The following is a 24124-nucleotide window of genomic DNA, read 5'->3' as shown; positions in this document are numbered from 1 at the left end:
TGGATACCCCCTAACTATATTCTTTACATGATATCTTAGGTTTTGTGAACAAAAAACCCTAAAATTTTCAATTCCTCTTCTCAAAGAAAGAAAATATGTATAATCATAATAAATTTCTTCTGAAAGCGAAGTCCATTCAAACTATTTAGTAAAGATGTGTTTATGAATAACTATTAAATAGTGACGATACCAGGTGTTTTGCAAAAAAAGGCGCCCATATTCATGCAAATACGTGCATAGGCATGTCATTTGTTTTGCAAAAAAAACCATGTGAAAATGGAACCCAAAAAATATTCTGTCTGTAACTTTAATCTCAGGCCATCTCAGTATATTAAATGATGGTATTAACTATATGTCTTTGGGTTTTTTGTTTAGATGAATACATGAATGACAACATGACAGCATTTTTTTTATTTCACTTTTCTTTACTTCATTGCAATGAGACATTGTAGACAGAAGATATACAGTGTACAACAGCAGAATTTAACAAGAAATAGTTGCATGGCTGTGGTTTCTTATAATTCGGTAGAAGCAAGGAAAGTTTTCATAGACCAGTTACAGTAAACTATGGTTATAACGAACTCAAAGGGACTACTAATTTTAGTTCGTTATAACCGTAGTTCGTTATAAGTGCATATACAGCATGACTACAGCAAGTAGTCGGGACAAAAAAGTAAGTTTGTTATATCCTTCAGTTCATTATAAGCGTGTTCGTTATAACCGTAGTTTACTACATTCCAGCCATGTCAAACTGATAGCATTCTGTCACTAATCACACCTGGATCAGACAAACCAGTGGTTGATAGCCTGAGCACTTTCCATGCCATGGGTTATGATGACACAATATCCGCATCACACAACATAAGCACTCTAAAATTATGTTCGATCTGAGTCCTATTTACACTATGACCATTACAGGAATTTATCTAGTGTTCCCAACTGTTGCTGCTTCGTTAGTTCTTATTTACATAAATTCAGACATATTTCACATTCATTCAATGCAATAATGAGCATTTTGTGATAAATGCAATGTTTTTATACTTACCTGACGCTACACACTGCTTTAGCTTCCCTCCCTACCTTTACTAAGAGACAGTACTGGAACAGAGTGAGTGAGTGAGTGAGTTGGGTTTAAGCCGCTTTCAACAGTATTCCAGTTATATCACGGTGTGTCAGCTTAATGTGGGAGGAAAGCCCGAAGTGATGCAGGTCTCAGACGTTTACCACTTCGGTGAAACCCACGAGCATGGGTATGGTGCTGACAAACCTAGAAACATAATCGGGCCAACCGGGATTCAAACCCACAATCATAGGTTTCTGGCGTGCCCAAGGGACGCAACTCTGCACAGCGAATCGCGACGCCTTAGACGACTGGGCCACCCGTGCCCCCTACTGGAACAGAGAGACAGTTGAAACAGACTATAGCCCTTGCCCTTTCCTGCCATATGTGATCAAAAAGTAAACATGTGGAACCATGCACCCAAACACCACTTTAGTGTGGACAGTGCAAACCAGGCAACAATCATATCCCACCTTTATAATACGAAACATGAAAAAAAATTAATTTAAAGGAAAATAAATGAGAGCCAGTGAGTGAGTATGGTTTTACATCACTTTTAGCAATATTCCAGCAATATCACGGCGGGGGACACCAGAAATGGGCTTCTCACATTGTACCCATGTCGGGAATCGAACCCGGATCTTTGGCGAGACGAGCGAACAATTTAAGCATTAGGCTACCCGACCGTCCACAAAATATATGAGAGATTTATTATTATTTGTAATAGAGAGTTCAACGCAACCCACGAAATGGCGACCTTGACATGAAAAAGTGCTGAGGTACTCTCGCTGTTTTTTGCTTGGGAAAAACAGCAAAAAGAGAAAAGAATATATGTCAGCGGAAGGATATACTCAAGGAAAAACATCGAACATCCGTCAGGAATCAACTTAAAAGTATCAGAGGTGAGTCTCAGTTCACTGTAAGCACATCTGTCGTGTAGGCAGATGGAGAGGAATATGAGGGAGCATGGGCCAAGGTGGATACCTCCGGGGGATCGAGGCGTGGGCTGTTATAGTCTGTTTGTGACGGTAGGGAAGCAAAAGCACTGTGTTGCGCCAGGTAAGGTAAAACATGAATAACTAAGCGTGTTGGGGCCAAATATCAGCCATCGAACGGTCCAGATAAATGCTTGCTTTGTCAAAATTTAGTCCATAAATAATTACTTCTATGTAATGTACAGTGCTTCCTAACTGGAAACCTTGTAGAACTAGGATTATTGAGTTTCTTGAAGCATTGAATCTAATTCCTCCATGGGAAAATCATCCTCCATTTCATCCAGACCAGTGTTCTGTGTGTCTGTCAGCTGACTTGCAGTTTTCACAGCCTGAGAATTCTGAGATGCGCTGACCCGAATGACCCTACCAGGATTAGGGGTGTCTGCAAAAGATGATTGAAGACATTGATGCAGGGGCTAAAAATTACAATTGCCTGATGCTCATGTCAAGTAATATTTAATTACAGGATTGGACAGATTAGTTCATGACCAGTACTTTACCATGATCAGTGCATGAAGTGCACAAGAAAAATCCTTTCATCTTGTAAAGATTTAATGAAATAAGTGATTTCACATGAACACTATATTTTAGTTACTCCAGTTATTATGAAAAGTGATACAAACATTGCAACAAATTATATATATATTTTCAAAAATGGTTGCATTATAACAAGTCTCATCAAAATCATCTTCCCGAGGCAAGGGAGTTGACTGACTGTAAAAATTCAGGTTCCACCCTTGCCGAACTAGGCTGCAATTATGGAGTTACATTTTGGCTGGACTAACGAGTCTACGCAAAGTGCAATCAAAATCGTGTAACGAACTAGACATTCGGTTTGTAAACAGCATGGATTTCAACGTACAGATTTCAGTCGACTGCAGTATTAGAAGGGACATAATTTGTATTACCCACTGGTGGCTCTATGATCAAGCCTGGAAATTCCAGCCTAGTTTGGCAAGGGTGGAAACTGGACTTCATTATAGTCAGTTAACGCCCTTGCCTCAGGAAGATGCATCAAAATAGGTACAAAGATTTATCATGAATATATACGACCTAAATTCTAATCATGCCAATAGGGACATTCTAAGTGAGTGTGTAAATCCACTTTGAACAGTACCAAAGTTATATCACAGGTCTTCTTGATGTGGGAAAAAGCCCAAGTCATGCATTTCGACCATGACACTCTAGCATGCTGACAAAGCCAGAACCACAATCAGGATAAATCCAGGTTTCAAACCACAAACATCAGATCTTGGCACTTCTCAGGGCTGCAACCATGCCAAACTATTCATAGCTCCTAAAAAGACTGGGAGACCAGTGCCCTGAGGTTTCAAGTGCCCAGACAGGAACAATGTGACTGACTGTTAGGAGATGTTGCGTGGGCGGATTCAGAGGGGGGGGGGGGGGGGGGGGGGGGAACAGGGGTGCGCACCCCCCTTTTTTATTTCGAAAAAAATCTTTATTTCTGTATAAATAACCACCAAAGACAATAAATCGATCTTAATTGTGCACCCCCCACCCCCCCCCACCCCTTTTAAAAAAAGCTGTATCCGCCCATGTGTTGTATAGTATTTGATAATGTAATGGCTTGTCTATTTCATTAATATTGCTCAAGTACTCAAAAATAGTGAAAATACTAACTTAGTTTCTTTCCCCCATCCTTGCGTATGTTTTGACTCTCTTCGAAGTACTGGTTGGGATGGTTGATGCTTGTTTCAACATTGTCCCCAGAAATGTTGTGAGATGCATCGAAGTATCGCCCACATGCTAACTGATAGTGACCTTCCTTTGCAAACTTGGATATCTGGAAAGACAATGATACAGAAACATTGTACATGATACCATACATGCAAATTTTCCATATTCAGTTATGTGTGTTGCATCCCCATTCGTTTATGATAATTACAAACGTATAGTGACATCAACCATTTTGTCTGAAGTTGAGTAAGTATGTTAGAATTTTCGTTTTTTATGCCACTTTGAACAGTATTCCAGTTATATCAGCTTAAATCAGAAGGAAAGCCTTCACAACAAACAAATGTAAAAGAATGGATGCAGATAAAAATTAATAATTTCGTCCCGAAGATGCAGAATAGTATTCATTGTATCAACATCACATCAAGACCAGATGTGGGCCTCTGCCGTTTCATCCATCAATCATGACCACTGTCCACACGATCATTTGCCTCATTCCAAGCTCCGAAGTAATCATCTCAATGTACAGTACACTACATCATTTCATTCCTTCACAGGACCCTCATATTTCCTGCAAGGACCCTTAAAATTAAGTATTGGGGGTTGCCTGGACCCACACTTTTGAAAGACAAGGTAAAACCCAGAATTTAACTAATAAAAATGTTATGAACATTTGAGAGGGATAATCAGATATGTCGTTCAAATTAAAACTTGACATATTAGAATCATGTTTGTGCATCATGGAAAGATATAAATAACTATAAAAACTGGAATAGTATATTTTAATATAAATTTGGGCAAGGTGCACAAATAAGAGCAAATGGATAAAACATAAGCATTTTGTCATATTTCCCTCAATTTCTGACGTGCAGCGACATTTAATCGATGTAACAGGATGGGTGACAGTGCTCGGCAGCTTAGCTCCTGAGAGTTTCTAGAGCTTCGGTCCTGCCCTACCCTGAAGCACATGTAACACATGTGGTGTCTCCTTGGGCATGTGACTTTGTTTGCAAGATGCCTCTGTTCACCCAGCAGTGAATGGGTACACGGTACGATGAGAAGGCAATGTGGCTGTTCTATCGCCTCACAGGCAGCTCGGGGTGCATACTCCCCATGGAGCCGAGAATGATTGTTGCGTGCAAACTGATCCATTGACCAGGGTAAGAAGTGCGCTTTGAGCAACCACATAGTGGATGGAAAACAGCGCCTGACAAACACACTTATAATTATTTATCATTAAATCGTTATTGTGAAAAATTAATCATGACGGCATCCATTGTACATGTCACAGACAGCTTTATGTGACCTTGTTTCACAACAATAGATCAACTATTTGTCTCCACTTGTGATTAGAAACACACATTTTTCTTCATTTCTCAGATTAAAAACAACACTGGATAATATATAGAATAACCTCCTCGCAAATAAGAATTATGCAGGGATGAGAATGGATATTTCCCTTTTCAGCTGAAACTTCTTTGCAATGGAGCATGGTCCATAATCTGGGGGTGTTTATGGGGAAGCCATCACATTTTAACAAATTTGTGGTCACTAAATTTCGCGGATCCGCGGAAGATTCTCATCCCTGATTATGGATGATGAGTCCCCCTTGAAACAATCTTGTCCCCACCACCCAGGCTCTGGAGTTACCAGCCTGTGAAGATCCGGGGTAGACGAGGTCTTCAGCAACCCATGATTGCCGTAAAAGTTGACTATGCTTGTAGGAGGCAACTAATGGGATCGGGTGGTCAGACTCGCTGACTTGGTTGATGCATGTCATCGATCCCAATTGCATGGGTCGATGCTAATGTTGTCAATCACTGGATTGTCTGGTCCAGACTCAATTATTTACAGACCACCATCATATAGCTGGAATATTGCTAAGTGTGGCGTTAAACAAGAAACAAACAACAAACTCTGCATTTACAAAATTAATTCAATCGGAATAGATAATCCATAATTCCTTGTAGTTTACTGCTTATTCTCTAAATCTTTCTGACATGCACAAATCAATATTACCTCATCAATGGCATCCTTAGCAATATTCTGGGCTCTTAGTTTCTGTCTGAGCAAGTCGCCATCACAGTGTCGGAAGGGACAACCTGAAGTGAGATATGGAAGTGTAGAAATACTCTCAGCATACAGCTGTAGGTCAGGTGTGAGAAAATGGGGTGTAACGCTGCAGTCAAGATCACGGTACTTATATTGTGATGTGCATGCACATGTGTGTGGCTGATTGTACTTGTGTGGACTAATGTTGGTTTTATAGTGCTAACCCACTGAGATACCATGCTAGTTTAACATGGATACCCCACTCAGATACAGTATTCTGACTTTTGAACAGACCAGTCTTAATGCCGAGCGCCAGGGGAGTGAGTGAGTGAGTGAGTGAGTGAGTGAGTGAGTTAATGGGTGACTGGGTGAGTGAGTGAGTGAGTGAGTGAGTAGGTGGGTGGGTGCGTGCCTGCCAACCAACCAACCAACCGGGATCAAGGCTATTACATACCCCCTGTGAGCATCAATGAGTCAGTCTTTGGTCTAAAGGTAGAGCGTCCGCCCGGAGAGTGGAAGGTCCGGGGTTCGATCCCCAGCCGTGTCATACCAAAAGACGTTAAAAGATGGTACTTGTTGTTACCCTGTCTGGCGCTCAGCATTAAGGGGCTAAAACAAGGACTGGTCGGCTCTGAGTCAGTATACTGTGTCTGAGTGGGGTATTCATGTTAACCTGCGGCATGGTATCTCAGTGTGCTAGCACTATAAATCGGCATCAGACCGGACTAGTACAAGCAGCCACACACACACACATACACGTCGCTATATAAGTGCAATAATCTTGAACGCGACGTTAAACCCCATTTCACCTCACCTATAATTTTGCAAGAATGAACAGTGACATTGCAGGAATCCTGCAATCTCATGCCGTAGATTTATGTCTCACCATGCGAGTCCCCCTGTCCGGGTGTGTTTGACATGATGATCTTCATACAGCTGTACGGGGTATAGTCTGCTCGCTTCCCTTCCTTGCCGTAGTTGTGACGGATGTTGTACGAGTACTGCTTGTCAAACTGACGATAAACATGTTTATTGAATCATTTCTTGAATCATTGAATCATATACTGTACGTTATTTGCCCCCATCATATCTTCATACCCTGTTCTAAGAGTTTTTCAAAAGGCCAACTGGAGCCTTGGAATGAAGTTAAGCTGCAACATGGCCAAACAAACCTATTTCAATAATATTGACTTTGTTAACAGATCAGCGGATCTAATTTGAGTTTGGATTTCAAAGGGAAAGTTGGAGGTTAGTTAATACTCTATATATGGTACAGTAGTGTTCAGTTTATTTTGTTTTTTGTTTGACCAAATGACTTGTCAGCTTCGTCTTAAGGATGTATTGAGGTTATGACAGGATTTTCTTCATCAAGGTAAGTGGTTGTCATGTAAGTGGCTTTATTCCTCTTTAAAATTAAACAAATCTGTTCAATTCATGGCCTTTGCGTTGTTTTTCTGACGTATTAAGATACATAACATATCTAGTGTATCGAAATATGTATCATACGCAGAGCTCCAGATAAGCTGCGTCTCTGCGTAAAATACGCATCAGAAATGCAGAAATACGCAGTAAACTAAAATCCAAGCGTATCAAATACGCAACAAACATTACAGATACGCTACAAAAATAAAAACTTGTGTGTATCATCAAAATATTGTGAAGTAACCCTATATATTCGATTAGCAAATCAGCAACTTGCCAAACTACACGATGACAGTCACATCATGATCATTTGACATCACACTTTTTTGTGGAAGTATCGTGGTATTTTTGAGTCCTATAAACCTCTCAAACCCACACGACACCAGTTTGCAGGGACTAGATGAATAGTGTTTTTAAATATTTAACTTAAATACCCACATGTGTTAAAACTAGTGGGTAACAGAAATTTGAATACCTAGATAGAATTACTGATACCCAATGATATTAAAATGCATGGGTAAAATACCCACAACACCAAAAGCTTGTCTGGAGCTCTGATACCGTAGCCTTCCGTATCACTGCACTTCTAATGCTAAACAACCAGTGACAGAGTTGGATTTAACACCACTTTGCACAGCATGGTTTCAAAAGTATGGTGCGGACAAACCAAGTAACAAAATCAGAATATAAACTAGGGCTCAACCCAATGATCACCAAGCTAAACTCCACCCACAAAACCAACCTTATCAGGATCCATTCCCTTGACAAACTCAGCTCGCCAGAACTTCATAGCCTCGTCCAGAGATAGACCGATGCCCTTGAGAAAGAGTCCATACTGCATCCTGCCGCCATGCTTCAGGTGGTGGTTGCTGCGCAGGCCTTGGTGCAGCTGCTGCATGCAAGGCGGAAAGGATGTCCGCGAGAGCTGCACAAGGAAGAAACATCATCGATCAGGATCTCTTCTGTTACGAAACTCAAGCAATGGCATATTTCACAGGAACTGGTGTGTGTCTCTGTTCTTTTTTCATTACAGTTAGCAAAACAAAGGGTTAAATTCCATTTTGTAAATATATGAAGCTTGGGCAGGCAAACCTATGGTTGACAGCAAGAGCAATGTTCCACAATATATGATATACGAGGAGCAATAAGTATTTGTGGGCCCTAAGCATCAATACATGAACAAACAAGAAAAAAAACAAAGTATTTGAGTATCCATTTTATATTATGGATCATTAATTTGGTGATGCATTAATTTCATGATTTACGGTAGATATACACCACCAGTATTGATGATGCTGTGGAACTTGGATTCAATACATGACTAGAATGAGTGGTGTATATTTCGCAGGGGGGGGCTAGACTTCATGAAAAGTTTATCAGCTTGGTAGAGCTATCCATCTTCTTGAGGCAAGGGCATTAACTGACTATAAAAGTCAAGTTTTCACCCTTGCTGAACTACGCTGGAATTCAGGAGTTACATTTTGGCTAGACTATGTCTATGCATATACCAATCAAAATCGCGCTATGAAGTAGACATCTGGTTCGTAAACAACACTGATTTCAACGTGCAGATTTCGGTCGACTGCAAGATTTGAAAAGCAGGTGTATGCTAACTGGGCATTGTTTTATTACAATACAGATCTTGATTATAGATCAGATCTTCTTGACAGGTCGCCGCCATTTTGTTTGACGCAAATGCAAGTGATATGAGAGATGGAATCTGACTGGTCAATAGGAGGGAAATAGAAAGGAAATAACTTTTAATACCGTATTCAACGTAATAAGCGCCAAGCTATAATAAGCGCCCCCAGCGACATTTGCTAAAATATTGGCAAGTGAACAATCCCAATTAGCACCCTTTCCAATTGATCAATGTACACAAGTCTTATTTATTCGCGTATAATACGCACTTGTGTGTTATAAGCACCCTTAATTATGGGCATTTAATTTTGAGAAAATATATCTGTCGTACATCAACATTTCAGGCTGTCAGCTTAAACCACAGAATTTATCTTTCAACTGTTTTTTTTCACCAAAATAAAATTCTAATAAGAGCCCCCTATTTCTAATTTTGAGAGCGCCCTAGGCGCTTATTATGTCGAATACGGTAGTCACTGGTGCCGCTACGATAGAGCCTAGTTCGGCAAGCGTGGAAACTGCACTTTTATAGTGGGTTAATGTCCTTGTCTCGGGAAGATGGGTCTATCTGATTTACACACTCACCAAATCGATCATGTCAGCAGTGATCTGCCCTACGTTGGTTTTCTTGTTGTTATAGTCTTGACCCAGGTAGCGCTTGCTCAGACCACACAACATTGGCAGAAGGCGATCGTCCTCCTCCAGATGCGGCAAGGCTCGACAAGTCACCTGATTCGTAATCATCAAAAAGAATTAATTGGGAGTATTAGTCTGAACTGGAAGTCGTCACAAGTTTTTTTAAGTAGCCAGAATGAGGCTCCTGTGGCTTTGTTTATAACAGCAGGTGATTTGTATCCATAAATGACTGCAGAAGTAATTGCAGAAAAAATATCCAAGGTGATTTCATGATATTGTTGCTCAGACTAATTCCAAGTTTTTGTGTCAGTACAAAACAGCTACAAGATCAAATATGAAAGTGTGACAAATACCATCGTACAATTGTGTCATCTGGCTGGTGTACGAACTTTGCATTACAACGATTAAATAGTTCAGTTTGTTTGTATCTTTATTTGTTAAAAGCCACACTCATTAATAGTCCAACTATATCACCTGTGAATAATTCAGTCTGAGCCACACAATCCAGTGATTAATAATAATAACAACAACAACAACAACAACAACAACAACAACAACTTAAAAATAATAACTTAAAAATAATAAGAAGAATAACTTAAAACTTATACATTTATTAAGAGCTTATTTCCAGTTGATTATAACTGCGCAGAAGTGCTTTGGAGCAATGAACTGTCCTGGGTATGGCTAAGGAACGCAATGTAATGTAAGACACATTAAAGAGATGGGTCTGCAGTTTTGCAAGGACTTGGACATCACTGTTTGCACGTTAGTAGCAACAGGCTTTGAACAGGTGAGTTTTCAGAAGAGATCTAAAAAGTTTCTAAGGTCTGTAATCTTCAGATTTCAATTGGGTGCGAGTTCAATGGCATTGGGGCTGCATTTCCAGTTTGACAACAGTGTTTCCTACTTAGATGAGACAGTAAGGGAACCATGTAATATGTACAATATGTCTGGAAGTCTTTAGATAGTGGTTGATGATGGGCTTCACACATTGTACCCATGTCGGGAATCAAACCCGGGTCTTCGGCGTGACGAGCGAACGCTTTAACCACTAGGCTACCCGACCGCCCCATGTTAACTGGAGCATGTCCCTCAATTCTGTATTCTTGAAAAGCAGTTCTACTTACAGCCAGGGCATGTGACAGTCTCGTCCTGTACACAGACAACAAAATGGAAGCCAGGTCATCCTGGGCAACAAACGCAAAACCTCGTTCCAAGTATACTCTCTTTCCTCGGACTAAATCCAGTGCTTCAGTGAAATGAACCTGTGACAGAGTAAAGGACCTTGATACAAACATATATTTAGTTTGAGTGAAAGCATATTTTCAAAACAGGTCCTTTCATCTCAGAAGGCAGAAACTTGTCAAACATGCCAGCAACAATAGAGTCATCATTTAAACAAGGAGAGAATGCTTCTGTATTTTTAAAATCTAGACTAATTTTAAAACAAGATTTATTTTTCACTGGATAAGTACTGATCACCATGAAAGAAATAGTTCACCTAGGTATGTAATCAGCCGTAAAAAATGTCAACCTAAGCAGGCACATAAAGTTCCTGTGAGCAGTCAATCTCCTTAAAATCAGTTCTAAGTTCTCGCTACCACTAAACAAAGATCTGAGGACATCCCATTACAGGTCACGTCAGAACGACTTTTTCGTGAACTTTGACCGAGCACTGAAATGACTAACAAGAAGTCAACATCAGCCAATTAGCAGCTTTCTCAAGCTTTACGGCACTCGTTTCAACCTGGCGACTTCCAGGGAAGCGAGATATAGACTATAATTTTGACAGAATCAGTCATACGGGCCGTAACTGTTGTTCAGAATATACTGTGTTAACGTTTTCAAGGTTACATGACTAGAAAACACATTCCGACTGTCACTTTCATGATCTGGTAAGCGACACTTTGATTGGTCGGATGACGTGACGTAATGGGATGTCCTCAGATTTTTGTTTAGCGATAGGGAGAACTAAGATCTGATTTTAATGGGATTGTGTAAGCAGTGCTATTCAAATATTTTCTGCATAAATACTGAGAGCCAAGGTATAAACAAATACAGAACAAGTAACTATGTACAATGTTTCTAAATCTCCAAGAAGGAAGGTACTACTGTCGATCATTGTCCAATACACAACAGATACATTTACTATACACTAAGTTCAACTCCAGACTCATAAACCTTCTAATAGAACAATTTGTTCTAATGCCATACAATATTTCCAATAGTTTCAGAAAAACACTGTAAATATCCTAATGATTTGAACCAAGTCATCATAAAGAGAACCATATGTGCCAAAATTCATCTTTCTGATGAAGGCTGAAAGCTATGTATAAGCTGTGCTATGAATCCTAAGCTGAACATGTACCTTGTAGTACTCATTGACCTCTACTCGCGCAGGTGTGTCACAAGCCACGAGGTATGGCAACACTTTTGTCTTTTCTTCATCAGGAATCTGTTGACAGAAAGATTATTTTTCAAATAAATAAATAAACACATTCGAACATACTGAAGAAGTAAATTAGCCTTAACATTGTAATCCCTCATCGCACATACAGCAGATAGGCAATAAAGAAATATTTTCATGCAGATAATCTTTTGATTTGAAGTTTTCAATATACTTACTCCTTTCGGTGCAGTCCATTTGGTTATTTTTAACAAAAGTTGTCTATTGTATTCTAAGCCAACTGACAGAGCTCATTTCTTTTGATTGTAATACTTTTTGGTGGATTTTGCCACCGTTTGTGGAACAGATTTTTGGTAGACATTTTCTGTGTTTAAATCATGCACTTGTTCCAAAACATGAAATCTTGTGATCCTCATTTCAAGACCACAACAATGATATATATCTATGACACAATAAGTGTGAGGTAACTATTTTGTGCATTATTCACGGCAGTAGAGTTCATGTATGTGGTGCCTATATTGGTCAGTAAATACTGATCAGTTAGGAAATTGAGGCACACAAACACTGTTTGTTTGTTGTTGAACGCCGCAGTCAGCAATATTCCAGCTATATTACGGCGGTCGCAAATAATCGCGTCGGGACAGTGTCCACTGACTGACATTATGAGCATCGATCCACACAATTGGGATACGATCAACAAAGTCAGCAACCCTGACCACCCAATCCCATACTCAGCTCCAGATAACTTTTTGAGCAAATGAGTTTTTACAAGATGGTTTCTCTTTGAATTGGGTTATTACATTTGTCATTAGGTAACCAATATTTTTTCACTCATCTATTCATCAGTCTATTGGGTTTTTCCCAAAATGAGTAAGCACTTGGAGATTTTAAAAAAATGAAATAATGTTTAAGATGTATCTAATGGTTTTAACTATAGGCTTGACTCGGAAAGTAACTTAGCTCGTAATTGTGTTTCTGAAATTAGCTCTGTTGTACGCATGCTGCAAAACCTTCGTTGGGTATTTACTGGTGCTGTTTTCAAATGACTGAGTTTTCTATTTAATACACGCGTTTCTGTATGCAAGTTAATTGAAAGCAATTGGGTTTTGAATAATTTTATTTAATTTTATTTTTTGTTTGGGGGGGGGGGGGTTATTATATGCAAATATACAGCTTATCTGTAGCTCTGATTACACCTAAATAATAATGTATATAATGAAGTCTGGGCCAGGCAAACCACTTGTTGACAGTAAGAGGAAGGATCCGTGCCATTGGGATCCGATGCTACACAATCACACATTGTTACCTATCGATCTTCAGTCAGCTCTTGAGACAAGGAAGGACACTGTAACACGTGTACTTTGGGTTTTTATAAATCTGGTTGAATACTTACTGGTTTGTAACCAAGATTGTTGATTTTCAGGAAAGAAAGATGAGAGTCTTTTTTCTGTCTCTGGAATCGGAAACGGAAAAGGTCTAGCTCCTGTTGCAGAAACCATCGTCTTAAATCCTCTCTGAAACAAAATCAAACCACACAATAGACTGTCAGATGAACAGATAAAATTGTAAATTTTACTTTAAATTGCATATATACTTATCGTATCGCACACTATGCATTTCTTCCTTCTTCTTTCCATCCTTATGTGGAAACGTGCTTGAACTAAAAACATTTCACCCGAACACATCCCAGCATCACCATGATCACCATGGTCACCACTCAAATGAATGGGTCAGGCACACTAATCTTGTGGGAAGTCCCAGAAAGACCTTCTCCTTTTGTGTATTCTCTCAAACCAATCTCATTAAAATCAGATCTTAGTCCTCGTTATCGCTAAACACAGATCTGAGGACATCCCATTACGGGTCACATCAGAACGACCTTTCATCCGACCAATCAGAGTATCGCTAACCAGATCATGAAAATGACAGTTGGAATGTGTTTTCTAATCATGCAACCTCGAAAAAGGTTAACACGGGGTATTCCAAAGTTACGGACCCCAAGACAGATTCCGTCAAAATTATCGTCTATCTCTCGCTTCTGTGGGATAAACTTTGAATGGAGGAAATGTTGCACAATTCGTGGAAAGCACTGCCATACAATCTCAACTATATATTAGACATTCCAGAACGTTTGTTTGTTCAGTTTTCAAAATTTTAATGTAGAACTGTGTCAAAATATTCTTCAAGCGTAGTCTGAAATGGAAGTCGTCAGGTTGAAAGGAATACCATAAAGATCGAGAGAGCTGATTTCTAATTTGCTCGTGTCGACTTCTTGTAAATCAAGTGGTCGGTCAAAGTTCACGAAAGGTTGTTCTGACATGACCCGTATTGGGATGTCCTCAAATCTTTGTTTAGCGGCAGCGAGAACTTAGATCTGTTTTTAATGAAATTGCTCTCAAACTGGACCCTGTTAACATCGCAAGTGTGGATCTCAGTCACTCTAGCAGCAGTTCTAAGGGTCAGGAGAAAAAAGGTCTTTAGGGTGATCAACTCAAAGTTCTACTCCGCAAGTGGTTCATACAGCAGGGGTTTGATGGCGAAGGATGACGTTAAGATTTTTGTCAATAGTGATCAATTGTGCATCTTCCTCCATCGATAGTGAAGTCACTGATGTGGTCTTGAAAAAAAACGAGGGAGGTACGTCAACAATGGGGTGCCTGTTCACTTAGGATTCTTGGCTGACAATAGTATACAATTCTTCAACAAAGCCTTGAAACGCAGATCCAATTAACGCTTGACAATTGCGATGTCAGGTCATAAATCCATCTCAAAGTTGGTAACATTGCAGACATTGTGTATAATTAGAACCTGTGCCCCGATATCGATGTTGATGTCAACCCCGAGGAGAGGTGTGTCATTGTCACTCCACATGTTGATCCATAAGCGGAGGGTATCGATGTCGATCACGATGTTGTTCCGTAGGTGATGAGTATCGATGTAGATCCTTAGAAGATTGGTATCGATGTTGATCTACTAAACGGCTAGGAGAGGGATATAGGTCGAAGCGATGGCGATCCTACTGGCTGTCGACAGCAGACATCTTCCCGAGGCAAGAGAGTTAACTGACTATGAAAGTTTGGTTTCCACCCTTGCCGAACTAGACTGGTATTATGGATTTACATTTTGGCTGGACTAACGAGTCTATGTATAGTCCAATCAAAATCGTGTACCGAAATCGAAATCCGTTTCGTAAACTGTCGGACAGATTTCAGTCGATGGCAAGATTTGCAAAGCATGTGCACCGCCAACTCGTTGTCAACAGATATTTTCCAAATCTTTCCATGTCTATAATCAAGGTGCTCACGTAATTTGATGCATTTCGCGATGTAAGACCCATTTTATCACAATATAGAGCTTGATTATCGATCAGATCATCTTGACCGGGCGCCACCATTTTGTGTGAAGCAAAGGCAAGTGATACGAGAGGTGGAATCTGATTGGTCCATAGGAGAGGCTTAGAAGGAACATAACTCGTAATAACCACTGGTGGCGCTACGATCGAGGCCAGGAATTCCAGCCTAGTTCGGAAATGGTGGTAACTGGATTGTTAAAGTCAGTTAACGCTCTTGCCTTGGGAAGATGGGGTCAATACAACATGAGGCGTCGGGAGAGAGATTGTGGTCTCTGATAGGAGGTACTGTCTATTGCCCAACTGTACATATGTCTGTAGTAGCAACAGGCATACAGGTGACAGTCAACAGCTATGTTTTAACAGCAACATCTTCATCAAAAGCTGTCCAAAACATCATCTTAGATTTGTGAGGTCGATCAGTAGATAAGAGGTCGAACTCAAGAGTGTCAATCACGAGGACTCAATACATGTCTCAACGGGGTGGCGAGAGAATGATGTGGCAGAGGTATCCAGGTGATCAAGTTGTGAAAGGTCACACGCACGGGATTACAGTGCGTGACCCATTTGTTTGGGTGGTGACCATGGTGATGCTGGGATGTGATTGGGTGAAATGTTTTTAGAAGCTGGAAGCACAAAGATCCAAATAAGGATGGAAAGAAGAAATGCAGTGTGAGTCAGGATAATTTAATGCCGTATTTTCTTGAGCATAGTGCACACTTTTTTTCAGAAAACACAGCTGTGTAGAAGGGGGTGCTCATTATGCACGCCATAATGAGTTTTGATGGGTTATTTTCCCCCAATGCAGACTTTACCATGAGCACGTAACACCAAAAATACCATGTTAACAAATCCTTACTGAAGTATGCAAATTAATCATGTAATACACTGTCTGGTGTTTTTTGTATATCTGGACTTATGTTTGTAACTTATTCTATAAATTTTATTAAAAATTCCTTTTAATATTGTTTTAATTAATTTCGGCGAAATCTTGTGTCAAACGTTCTGAATATCGCACAACTCACCATTATTAACAGCCACCACGGTCAGATTACCGCTATTGGCACCTTGAAACAAACTTTAGTTGACAGAGAATGGATACATATATCTTGAATGCCATAACTCGTTAAAAGTCATATTTGTTATAGTTTGACGATTCTATGTCAACACGTAGTTCTCTCGATTATGTGCCCAGGAGCCTCGGCAGTGACCGGTCAAACTGGTTCCATGTGAAAAATAATAACTAGCAATAGCGATCAGCTGCTACGCTTAGGGTTATTATTATTTTATATATATTTAGTAAAAGCTGCAACTAAAATAACAAGATATTGGAATATATTATTCCTGATAAAAAAATTGTTTCAGATACAATTTTGGCCGATCCTTGCAATAAAGTCCTGTAAAGTTATATCATTGGGTGCGTCTTGACCGAATCACCGGTAGATTCCAAGGAAACGTGTACAGCTGATTGCTGTTTCCGATTGCTGTTTACGAGAAAATACACAAGGTAATCTCAATCCCTGGATGTAAAACAATGCCTAGCAGAACAAAAAATACAATTTAAACCGTAAATCAACATGTCTGGTGATTTCTTATCTCAAATTTTAAATTTGTACTGAAAATTTTTCTCATCACCCGTTCGTTTACCAGAATTCGCTGAAGTGCAACAGTGTATTTTTTTTTAGTGCATAATATTCAAATATTTTCTTTTTTCCAAAATACTGAATACGCTAGAGGGGGGTGCGATTTATACTTGGGTGCGCACTATACTCAAGAATATATGGTAAATAGTACTTTTTTTACATAGTAAAAACTTTGATAAAGACTTGTTTTACAAATCTGTCCCCAAATCAACATGTTATTTGTTTATCCCCATGCCTCTTGACATTCTGATCAAGAAATTCTGTACAACAATAAATATTAAAGAGTGAGTGAGGGAGTTGGGTTTAACCCTGCTTTGAAATTTTACATTTCATCTTTCTTGTGGATGCAGTGTGGATGCAAAGTTAAACTTACGATCTACAATATGCCAGCCTCAGGATGAAGTGAGAGATGTGGTCCAGCCTACGAGCATCCATCTCGTCCTCCTTCACCTCACCGCCATAAGATACCTGTTGGAAAGTAGCACATCGTTGACAACAATGAGTGAGTGAGTGAGTATGGCTTTATGCCGCTTTTAGCAATATTCCAGCAATATCACAGCGGGGGACACCAGAAATGGGCTTCACGCATTGTACCCATGAGGGGAATTGAATCCGGGCCTGCGGCATGACGAGTGAACGCTTTAACCACTAGGCTACCCAACCACCCCTTGTCAACAATGACAGTGTGGGAAACTTGTGGAACATGCAAATGCTACACAAAAAGATGTCGGTCAGGGATTTGTCAGGGATTTATCTGGGATTCCAAACTAAGTGCACATGGCTGACAAATTGGAAAAAAAATCATTTTTTGTTCAAAACTGGGATTTTTTTAAAATCATATTTTCCTATATATGGAGGTATAGGTAAAATAGTGTATTCCTAACGACAGCTGCTGGCTGTACTACTGACTCCGTCAAAATCATTGTCTCTCTCTTGCTTCAATGGGATAAATGGAAGAGACTTTCCATAGCCCGAGGGTAGTACTGCCATACAATCTCGGCCATCTGTTAGCATGATTAGACAATCACAAATTTCTTATGTTCAGTTTTCTGTTTACTAGAGCTGAAAAGCTCAAGAAAGCTGCTTTTCAACTGGCTAATGTTGACTTCTTGTTTTTTTCATTTCATTGGTCGGTCAATAATTGGGATATCCACAGATCATTGTTTAGCAGTATGCAGAACTAAGATCTGATTTTGATGATGTTTGTTTTGACTTTGGGCTGAATATCGGCCTCTAAGCAGATTTAGTTAAACCACTGTCAGTTCATGTCAGAAAAGCTTTTATTTCTAACTGCTTCGGCAAAACTCATGCATTTACAAAGATTTCTACCAAAATAATATCTCTGTTGAAATGACCAGATAACTGTAGACGTTCTTGAACACTTTTGCATCTGACCTGGTTAAACACCAAGACTAATTATATCAATTATGGTATGATCACAAATAAGGTGAAATTAAGCAACACTGTCAGCAGGGAATAGGTGACAGTAATTTACCCATGGGGTTAGAATTGGTCTAAAGTACTCCATGCTTGTGATAGAGGCAACCAAATGGATCAGGTGGTTAGGCTTACTGACTTGGTTGATACAGTGTCGTCATACCATGGCGACATGGATCGTTCTTCAAAATATAAATCACAGGATTATCAGGCTCAGACTCAAAGGGATGCAAAGACAAGTGACTTTTCAAAATAAGTCTCTATTCACACCGCATCGAATGAGTGTCCCGTTGGACGAGAAGATGATGTGAACTTTAAAATCCACCAGTACCAAAAATGATTTCATTTGAATTTTTTCAGGACTACATAAAACTGGCAACAAGTTTCACTTTTATACACATCATCAATGACACATTACAAAAGAGCTCTCATTAGTCCAAATGATTTCAACAGAATACTAAATTATTTAGTATTCCGTGGAAATCATTAGGACTAATGAGACAGTAAATTGGATCCATCAATTCTAAGCAACAAAAGGTTACCCTTTCTCTTGTCCCAGGTGTTTTTTAATAGGTAAAGCATGAGAGGAGTTTTCTGACATCTTTACCTTTAGTAGTGACTTGAACTTGGTATTCTTTATCTCCTTTTCCAAGTATGCAACATATTCAGTTGAACCTCGAACATGCCGGACAGAGGCAGTCTCCACAGCTTTCAGAACTGAAACAGTAATGAATACACTACAACAGGGCTTGACAAATGTGCTGGCAAGCAGGACAGATGCTAGTGAAATTTGATCCTGGCCACCACACTAACCATATCTCCGTGCAACTCCCTGATTGTGCAAATGATCTTCATTTTTTTGCTAACAGGGGACAGGGCTTTCTAATCAATGAATGAATGAATGAGTATGGTTTTACGCAGCTTTTAGCAATATTCCAGCAATATCACGGCAGGGGACGCCAGAAATGGGCTTCACACATTGTACCCATGTCGGGAATCGAACCCGGGTCTTCGGCGTGACGAGTGAATGCTTAAACCACAAGGCTACCCGACCGCCCCTTTCTAATCATGCTCAGTGGTTTTCTAATCATTGTCCAACCCAGAATTGAAAATCAAGGGGGGACTTGTCCCCCCATCATGTAGAAAATAGGGGGGATTTTGAAAAAGTAGGGGGGATAATTGCTTTCTTCAAAAATGTCTTATTTTGTATTATGTACTGGAACATCATCATATAAAAGTGTAACAGATCAGAATGAAGAACTGAAATGAATAACAATGCTTTGTGCTTTTTGATTAAAAAATGTCTGTAATTCTTTTGGTCATTCTCATGGTCATTCACTATTCAAAAGATCGTCTGCTATGACAGTCGGCGATTCATATTGTGTGATTTCAGAAACGAAACTAAAACAAACTAAAATGCTCAAAAATATTTTCAGAACTATAGAATATCTATTGTCTTTAAACATCTTGTCAAAGGTTTTTGATTATTAAACAACAAAACACAACATAATTTAGATCAAAGTTTTGATACATGTTCTACTGAAGTAAATCAAATTTCGTTTCCTGTGCCAATCCTATCAATAATTTATTCAGCAAACCCATGGGACTTCACTCGTGTTCGAACTTCCGGTTGTTATCAATCGGTCTTCGACAGTTGTTTACAATGTTTGCTGTGAACTGTCTTTCTTCGTTAATTGATTAAAGATTTAGTGAGTACTGAATCTAAAGGTAGGTATAAACCAGGGGTCAGGAAAATTTAAAATCCCAATCGGACATTTGCATTTAGGCCACGCCCCCTTCAAATAGTGTATTTTAGTACGACTTTTCACACACACATTACAAGTTGTTATGTATTCATAATATAATGAATTATGAATTGTTTCAATTTAAATTGTTTAATTCACCGGACAAGTAATAACAAATAATATCATTTTAGATATATATGGAAGATATACGTTTGTTTCTGTTAACGTAGTGAACGGTCTAAATAATATTCATGAGTCTCCTCAAGTGTACGCATTGTAACATTTGGATCGAGACTATTATCCCATATTTTGTTATCATGTGACCTCACGGGAAAAGTTTTTCGTAGCATTGTGAGGATAATGAGGTACATCGATGATGCAAGGTATTTATGTACAGTTGTAAACACATTTTATTCAAATTAACAAGATGTTCTCAGTAATTAATTCTCGATTAATCAGTGTCAACTCAGTTTATTGCCTATTACAGTGATTGACCGATTGGACTATCATGTAGGTACGATGTGTTAACAGCAATCAAAACAAACAAAGATTGTCAGTGTAGATAATCTTCATTGTGTTACAACTGCAGACAGAAACTGCTCAGCCCTAACTGTTGATCATGTCCGGTCAAAATTTAAGAATGTCCGGACAACACTTTTTAAAATGTCCGGACGGAAAAATTTAAATGTCCGGTAAGCAATATTTTAAACCGGACATTTGAGATTCCCAATCGGACATGTCCGGCGCATATGACGGTTTCCGGACCCCTGGTATAAACAGCTGATAAAGTAAGTGACTGTACAAGAAATTACTGTCCGTGACAGATCGTGCTTTGATTTTTTTATGAGGGGAGATTTGATTTTTTTTTAATCGCGCAATCTCGCGGCCTGGGTTGGACACTGCTAATAGATTCCCATTTTGAAAGATATTGGCATAGCAATTGCCATAGTAAGCTTCAACTTACAGATTGGTCGAAGTACAAAAGTCAAATCAACGTCAAAATTTAAAGTATCACAAAAGGAAATCAAACATATATGTTGAACCTGATTACTTACTACATTTTTACCAAATTTCATACCATTTTTAACAATACTATATTTTTAGAAATTGCCATAAAGAGGTTTATTAAAATGGCTGCCGTGGTGGCCATACTGAAAAATTTTCTCGAACCTCTTCAACAAATTAGGGTGTCATCATTGGTGGGAATAAGGGAGTGAAGCTTTAGCTTAATTGGTTTCTGAGGAAACGATGTTTATGACAGAGGACAGACAGTGGACAAACATGCCACAGCATAAGCTCACAGACTTTCAGTCAGGTTAGCTAAAAATGAAAAATTAGGTGTATAATATTCTAGAGACATATTCAAGAGGCCTTTTTTTAAAACGGATATCGGAGATAGTTGTTTATACTACACACGCAAGTATCAGATTCACATAATTTTTGTATTTCCAACAATGAGTATTGTAATCATACTATCCCAATGGAAGATAAAGAAACAGAGATGATAGAGTAAGAAACTTCATTCCCAAATGTGTCTTGTAACCTCACTTCTCTGAAAGAAACCAAGCATTGAGTAGACTCACCAGTTAAAAATAGTGAGTGAGTTGGGTTTAACGCCGCTTTTAACAATACCGTATTCGACCTAATAAGCACCCAGGGCGCTCTCAAAATTAGGAATAGGGGGCTCTTATTAGAATATTATTTGGGTAAAAAAAAAAAGTTGAAAGATAAATTTCGTGGTTTATGCTGACCGCCTGAAATGTTTAAGTACGACAGATATATTTTTCCAGAATTAAATTCCCATACTTAAGGGTGCATATAACAGATGAGTGTGTATTATACGCGAATAAATAAGTCTTGTGTACATTAATCAATTGGAAGGGGTGCTAATTGGGATTGTTCACTAGCCAATATATTAGCAAATATCGCCATGGGCTCTTATTACGTCGAATACGGTATTGCAGTTACATCGCGGCGTGTCAGCTTTAAGTGGGAGGAGAGCCCAAAGTGATACAAATCTGAGACGTTTACCACTTCAGTGAAACCCACGAGCAGGGGTAGGGTGCTGACAAACCTAGAAACATAATCTGGGCGAACCGGGATTCGAACCCACAATCATAGGTTACTCGCGTGCCCAAGAGACGCAACTCTGCACGGCGAATCGCGGGACATTAGGCGACTGGGCCACCCGTGCCCCCCAGTTAAAAACAAGAAAGAAGTGAGCAAAGTTCACATACCCCCATTATCCCCGCTGGTCAACAACAAATAGTAAATAGTTTCTTAATTAATGAAATATTACATATTTCTAACTGATTTTAACTTCAATGTTTTAAAAACTAAGATAGAGTTCCAGTGACAATTGACACCCCCCCCCCCCCATCAAATCTCCCATGCTATCAGTGTTCACTACGAGGAAGTAGATCACCATGAACACTTTTGAATAAAAATTTGATTGAGGAGTTAAATAAGAAGAATTATCAAAAGGACCCAAAACTTGATATAGAAAAACATAAAAAATGGAACAATATCATATAAGAAAATCAATAAATTAATAATTTTACATCTAGCCTTAACAGATATTGTAAAGAATTCATAAATTCAAACTAACACAAAGCACAGATACTTATAATGATCTACATGTGTGGAAACAATTTTGGAAAATATATTAGCTATACAAAACCAGTCATCAAAATTTCTAAATTCCATCATGTTTCCATGAAAACAGCAGAAGAGAAAACTTTCAAAATCTTATAGAAGATAAAAAACGATCCTAGTGGTTAATGTAGCAAGTTTGCTGAAGCAAGGATACATAATATTGTAAACATGGATCGTACAAAAACTCTACCCAAAATCTATGCTTCACCATGATTCATCAGTGTCCATGGAAACGGCTAAAATAAAAACATTCAGAATCTTCGAACTAGCAAAAGGCACAAGTACTCATTGTGGTTAATGTGTGTAGCAAGTTTGGTAAAGCTAGGATACATAGTTAAAGAGATATGGGCTGTACAAAACACCCACCCTTAAAGTTTAAGTTTCTTAATGTTTCCATGGAAACAGCAAAAATTAAATAGTTCAGAATCTTCAAACTAGCAAAAGGCACAAGTACTCATTGTGGTAAATGGGAGTGGCTAGTTTAGTGAAGCTAGGGTTATGGGCCGTACAAAAGCTCGGACGGTAGGACGGACGGACGGAACGCTATATAACCCCGATTTACTTCGCAAACGGGGGTATAATAAGTTCATACTAGATACATTCATTTTCAAAAACATAAGTAGGAGTATCTGGAAAGTGATTCCGCAGATGATTGGATTATTATATAATAAATCAATGTTTAGTTTATTCATTGTAGTTTATTGTTTCACTACGCATGATTCAGCATGATTCAAACTATATGACAGCGAACTGTCATTAATTGCATCTGAACCAAACAATTCAGTGATTGATATTGTAAACAACAAGCCATGCCATTGGAGTACTATGACACACCACCGACCAAGACAGTGACTGACCCAATCCAAGTACATTTGGTCGACTCTTACAACAAGTACCTGATGGTGGGGACAAATTCTAACCAAGAATCCCCATGGAGGAAATAAATGAAGTCAGTCACGAAAATATATAACTGATGATAATTACAGTTGGGTGAGAATGTTGAATAGTAACATTTGCCGACGTTTAATGTTAGAATCAGAGAAAGTTGTTTTGTTGAAATTTAATATATTATTATGTTGAATTTGCCTGACAAGGAAAGTCAGTCTGAAATCCCAGATAAATCGCTGTATTTCGAATACGTTAGAAGGATGCAACTGACATGCATTGACAAGGACAACCAGATGACACCTTTCTGCCTTTTGTGACAGCACCAACCTTTTAAGCGTTCTACTGCAAATTCTTCAAATTCTTGAAGTGAAATCGTCTCTTCTGGTGGCAGTGAGTAAAACTGAAGCGGATGTGCGTATTTTTGCTTAACTTCTGACTTAATACCACCTGGCCGTCGCTGTCTAGTCTTAATGATTTCCATAGCTAACTTTCGTGCACGGAG

General features: G+C 39.0%; 1 protein-coding gene across 1 annotated transcript; it reads right to left on the bottom strand.

Annotated features, from left to right (window-relative positions):
- Positions 1 to 472: 472 nt before the first annotated feature.
- Positions 473 to 24124, bottom strand: LOC139479146 (DNA primase large subunit-like). Its single transcript, XM_071261926.1, has 12 exons — positions 23950 to 24124; positions 18942 to 19051; positions 17271 to 17365; positions 13299 to 13419; positions 11867 to 11953; positions 10626 to 10763; positions 9448 to 9591; positions 7967 to 8149; positions 6689 to 6815; positions 5770 to 5852; positions 3697 to 3859; positions 473 to 2437 (listed from the first exon to the last, which is right to left on the bottom strand). Exons 1-12 carry the CDS (start codon positions 24101 to 24103, stop codon positions 2274 to 2276), a joined length of 1569 nt encoding a protein of 522 aa, XP_071118027.1. The 5' UTR covers positions 24104 to 24124; the 3' UTR covers positions 473 to 2273.

Source organism: Haliotis cracherodii, unplaced genomic scaffold (genome assembly GCF_022045235.1).
Source record: "Haliotis cracherodii isolate W230 unplaced genomic scaffold, xgHalCrac1.p SCAF_4, whole genome shotgun sequence".
Taxonomy (NCBI): Eukaryota; Metazoa; Mollusca; class Gastropoda; order Lepetellida; family Haliotidae; genus Haliotis; species Haliotis cracherodii.
This window is presented reverse-complemented; position numbering and strand designations above follow the sequence as displayed.